At 32.0% G+C, this 5385-nt stretch overlaps 1 protein-coding gene across 1 annotated transcript; it reads left to right on the forward strand.

The window, feature by feature from the left end:
* The first annotated feature begins 403 nt into the window (after positions 1-403).
* On the forward strand, positions 404-3802 carry LOC102588830 (GDSL esterase/lipase At1g71691-like). The gene is made up of 5 exons (XM_006339327.1): positions 404-644; positions 845-969; positions 2655-2894; positions 3203-3455; positions 3582-3802. Exons 1-5 carry the CDS (start codon positions 404-406, stop codon positions 3800-3802), a joined length of 1080 nt encoding a protein of 359 aa, XP_006339389.1.
* Positions 3803-5385: the final 1583 nt, after the last annotated feature.

The following is a 5385-nucleotide window of genomic DNA, read 5'->3' on the forward strand; positions in this document are numbered from 1 at the left end:
CAATCGTCCAAAAAGAACATTTAAATCAAGATACTGTGGTCAAAATTTCAACATGTAAATAATCAATTACTATTTTATATAGTTACTAGTATTATATAGTTACATATATATGAATTTTATATGTAACTATATACTTGGTTAGGATATTTGATATAACGGTATTTATTTTTATAAATACCAAATATCAAATATTAAACTTTTAAAAAATGCATATCAAATATCATAATATCGAAATCGCGGTGATAATTTTTTTTATTTTGATATGATATTTGATATTTATCATACCATGTGTAGAAAGAACATTATGAGCAAGTCATTTAGTACAATAAAACAAGTTAGAGGTGAAAGCATTGTTATAAACCCTCTCATTCTCTTTCAACAAAAAAAGAATAACACTAGCATTATGTTTCACCTCTTATTTGTGGTGTTTTTGTTGGTGAATGTGGCAACTTGTGAAGATGCAGATGGAAGAAAGAGGGGTTTGATTCCTGCCATGTTTATATTTGGAGACTCTCTGATTGACAATGGCAATAATAATAATTTGCCATCTTTTGCAAAGGCCAACTATTACCCTTATGGAATTGATTTTGATGGTGGCCCTACTGGTCGTTTTTCCAATGGTTACACTATGGTTGATGAAATTGGTAACACATTTATTTAATTGCTTATCGATCTCTATCAACATATTCATAATTTAATTTCCTACTCTTTACAATTCTTTTTTTTTTTTAAAATTACGTGCTTGAATAAGTGTATGGTGCCTCACAAATTCAGTTAATATGGAATATATGAAGGAGTAGTAATTGATTTTTGATGGTATTCATTAAAGTTTGTATGTGGACAGCTGAACAACTAGGACTACCACTGATTCCAGCACACTCAGAAGCTTCATCAGGAGAACAAATGCGGTTTGGAGTAAACTATGCCTCTGCTGCTGCTGGCATTCTTGATGATACTGGCAGGAACTTTGTGAGTTCTTACATACATACACACACACTACTACTTTCTCACCAAATATTCTATTTATCATGACAAAACTCGAGGGAATCATTAATATTTCTTCTATAAAATTATAACTTCATCAAAAAAATCACACAACTGGTTTCTCATATATTTCTTTGAAGGTATAAAATCAAATTTTACTAGTTGTTCGTTCACATAATCATCACATTATATGGCATAAGTAAAGGCTTCATTCTCCTTTCCTAGATGTCCCAATTTCCTTTTTTATTTGGGAAATGGGCCTGATTTATCCTGAACTTTAATGATTTGGAACTCATATACCCTCCGTTTAAAAAATTGCCTATATATGCCCCTGCCGTTATAGAAATGACTCGTATATATATGCCCTTTTCCTTAACAGGCTAATATTTAATAAATTAAAAATTCATTTTTTGGCTTTAATTTGAGAAAATGTCATTTGACTTTTAAAATACCTCACTCAATAACTTTTCACCATACCTACCCGACCCAATTGGAAACAAAAAAAACCCACCCACTCAAATAAACCTAACCCATTTCATTGGATCGTCTCAAGGGAGAAAAATCAAAAACACTGTTAAGGTTCAAGTGAGCTCTAAACTAGCGTCAATCAATCTCAAAATTGTTGAAAATCTCAGGTAAGTGTCAAAGTTGTCCCTTTACTCTTCTCATATCAAAGGATGGAAAATCAGCAACATTCAAGGTCAAAATATTGAAGCCTAAGCATACTTGTGGTGATTCTTTTGTTAATCTATTGACAACTTATCGTACCTTGGCTGTTTATTTCAAGGATGAAATTCAAAATAACCCCAGATATTATATCAAAAACATAAGAAGAATTCTTTAAAAAAATTGCACATCGAATGTCTCAAAATCCAAACTAAAAAGAGTCGAAACAGTGGCTCTTGATAAGTTGGAAGGCGGTATCAAAGATGACTACAATATGAGCCATTTCTATAACGGCAAGGATATATATAAGCCACTTTTCAAATTGAGGGTATATTAACTCCAAGTCATAAAGTTCAGGAGTAAATTAGATCCTTCTCCCTTTTTTCCTTTTTTTTTTACATATGCATAAAATATGACAAGCTTCCGTTAATTCGATAAAATTTTCTAATAAAAGGCAAAATGACCACTCAATTTTTAATGAACAATTTTATAACCCAACTTGTAAAAAAAATTTCGTTTACCTTTGGGGACGGTGAGATGATGAGTAGAAACCAAACTTATAAGGGTCGCAGACTACCTACCCAAAAACTTCTCCCAATCCCAAAACAAGTATTGCTTTAGCAAACAAAAACCTATCTCAAAATATATGTTGCTTTAGAAATTCAAGACCCAAATAGTAAATAGTAATGGTTTCCAATTATACATTTAGATTAAATAACTATTTCCTGATAATGCTCAATTCTCAAGAAACATATAATAAATAGAAATAACTTACCTAAACAATGCCTTATATTTATTATATCTCTTTTTTTTTTAGTAGGTATGAAATGAGCTAAAGCGACACTTACATTGAAACAGAGAGACTAGTAATTTAAAACTTCAAAATCTTTAAAGTACCCATTACGTATAATTTATAATCAAGAATCTGCTAAGTTAGTTGGTGTATTTAATTACTACTCCATAAATATATATGTAGTTTAATACTAATATAATTTTTGGTGCAGGTTGGGCGCATTCCATTCAATCAACAAATAAAAAACTTTGAGGATACACTTGATGAAATAACAGACAATCTTGGTGCACCGGATGTGGCACAAGCATTAGCTAAATGCATTTTCTTTGTAGGAATGGGAAGTAATGACTACCTCAACAATTACCTTATGCCTAATTATGATACTAAGAATCACTATAATCCTCAACAATATGCCAATCTCTTGGTTCAACAGTATACCCAACAACTCACTGTAAGATTTAACTTTTCCTCTAATTTGTTTTAACTGACATTGATGCCCTTTAATTTAGGTGTGCACAAGTAACCAATTAAACTTAGTACCATTTTGTGTCCTACGTGTCGTCCTATGTATATTATGCCACATATGACGTATGCATCTATTTGTTCAATTTTATATAAGTTTAAATGTCTACTTTTACCGTACCCCTAAAGTTGGAAGGCATAGTTACAAGTTGAAACCAAGTTGAAGGGCATATTTATGTATTATACCTTATTTTTTCTTTCACTCTCATATGCTTACTATTTATATTGAAATTTCAGAGATTGTATAATCTTGGAGGAAGAAAATTTGTGATTGGTGGAGTAGGACTAATGGGTTGCATTCCAAGCATTCTTGCAAAAAGTAATAGTAATGTGTGTTCAGAAGAAGTGAATGAGCTTATTCTTCCATTCACTAATAATGTTAAGTCAATGCTGCTTACCAACTTAAATGTCAATCTTCCTGGTTCCAAATTCATCTACATTGACATTAAGAACATGTTCCAAGATCTCCTTACCAATTACAGACAATATGGTAAACAAATCTTTCTTATCTATTTTTTTTCACATGGACAACCACATGATTGAACGTCGAGCAAACGAAAGTGTGTTCATATATATACTATGTTTAATGTGATGGATTTTTGTGTTGATATTGCAGGATTTAGTGTGATAAATAGAGGGTGCTGTGGTATAGGGAGAAATAGAGGACAAATAACATGTCTACCAATGCAAACACCATGTCCAAATAGGGATCAATACATATTTTGGGATGCCTTTCACCCAACAGAGGCAGTCAACATCTTGTTTGCAAGGAAAGCTTTTAATGGTGGTCCTGATGTTGTTTATCCCATCAACATTCACCAACTTGCCACCCTTTAATTTGTGTTACTTAGTTGACAATATATTCTGACTCTGAAGATCATCTGAAATTTTGTCATGTACTATAATTATGATGTGTTACAATTGAAAAATCTTTACACATTAATGCTTCTTCTTTGTTGCCTATTGTCAACCCTGATCCCACTAAAACTCCCTGGTCACCCTAGTGAACAATATACACTATATATACCACCTAAGGGCTAAGCATGTCCTAAAAAATAAAAGCTTTTATCCCAAAACCAAACCTTGAAACAGGAAGAAACCATTTTAAAATTACAATACAACAAAAAGGTCTCAATAAACCTATAGTGAAAATGGGGTGGTCAAGAGAGAGACACACAATTATCATGTGTAAATCTCATTTTGTGGCTAAGTGTATGGATATATAGGGACATATACTACCTCTTAGGCAGATGGATCTTGGCTTGACCCATTGACCACCCTAGGTCCATTTGGCCCAAAAAATTGGGCATTACACCTTTCAAGTAGGTGATTTACCAACTAGCTTCCTTTAAATTTTGGAATTGTATATTTTTTTTAGTAGGTGATGCAACTACTTATTCTTATTTCTTACCTCTTATCCTTCATTGATTAATATAGGCCACATGCATATTTTTTTAGTAGGTCGTCCAAACAATTTTCTCAACCAAATAGGACGTCTAAACAAATAGGATGTTTAAACAAGTAAGACGTTTAAGCTAGTAGGTCACTTTGTCCATCATTCATTTTTCTTTCCAAAACTATTACCTTCACTTTTGCACATTTTGAACGCCTTAGACTTAAAGGCTCAATTATATTCTCCTTTCTTTCAACTCGAATAATCTCGTGGATGTTAACTTAGTTATATACACGTGACTTGGTCTTAAGTAGAAATCTTAGCGACAATGTCTTCTTCAAATTAGCATATGAACTATTTATTTTACTGAAGACTAGACCCAAAAACTATTGATTTGATAGTTAGTATATCCTTTGATTCTTCATATGTAGGGAGGTATGATTTTTAAACTCATCCATTATGTTGGATCACTTGAAGTGACTCTCATAAGATATCCTTTTGACTTAAACTTTTGTTTAAGGCTTTCTTTGGCCTAAATCTTTGGTTTAACTTTTCAACCGTATACATTTATAATTGTCCAGTATCCTTAATATCATAGTTTCACATCAAATTGGTGTCATTTGACTAGTCGTATGTTAACATATATAGATGTACGGGGTATTACATTATCCCCTTCTTAAGATCATTCATCTACGAATGTAGGTTCTATATATCAGAAAATATTATTCTATATATATCAGAAAAAAACTAACTTTGGGATTTTTTCAAAATTTTACAAGAGTTTCCTTTGTATCCAAAGTTTGTCAGGTAACCATAATGCATATAAATACGCTTCACAAAGCATCACAATAATAATGCGCGCTTATCAGATAGCAAACAGCAAAGAAGGCTCAACTTAACTTTATACTCAAATAAAAGTAGTAACAAATGACATAGCTTATGATAACATCCGCAGTGGGATATCTCCATTAAAGTTGAGGATTTTGATGGAAAATTAAAGAATATGTTCATGGTGAAAGAAAAATTA

The sequence above is a fragment of the Solanum tuberosum genome, unplaced genomic scaffold, assembly GCF_000226075.1.
Source record: "Solanum tuberosum cultivar DM 1-3 516 R44 unplaced genomic scaffold, SolTub_3.0 scf00009, whole genome shotgun sequence".
NCBI classification, from domain to species: Eukaryota; Viridiplantae; Streptophyta; class Magnoliopsida; order Solanales; family Solanaceae; genus Solanum; species Solanum tuberosum.

Bases quoted from the DNA above. Each gene is read 5' to 3' on its own strand.
- LOC102588830 (XM_006339327.1), top strand. From the start codon at position 404: ATGTTTCACCTCTTATTTGTGGTGTTTTTGTTGGTGAATGTGGCAACT. The intron at 645-844 runs GTAACACATTTA...GTATGTGGACAG, and splicing joins CACTATGGTTGATGAAATTG to CTGAACAACTAGGACTACCA. The intron at 2,895-3,202 runs GTAAGATTTAAC...TTGAAATTTCAG, and splicing joins AGTATACCCAACAACTCACT to AGATTGTATAATCTTGGAGG.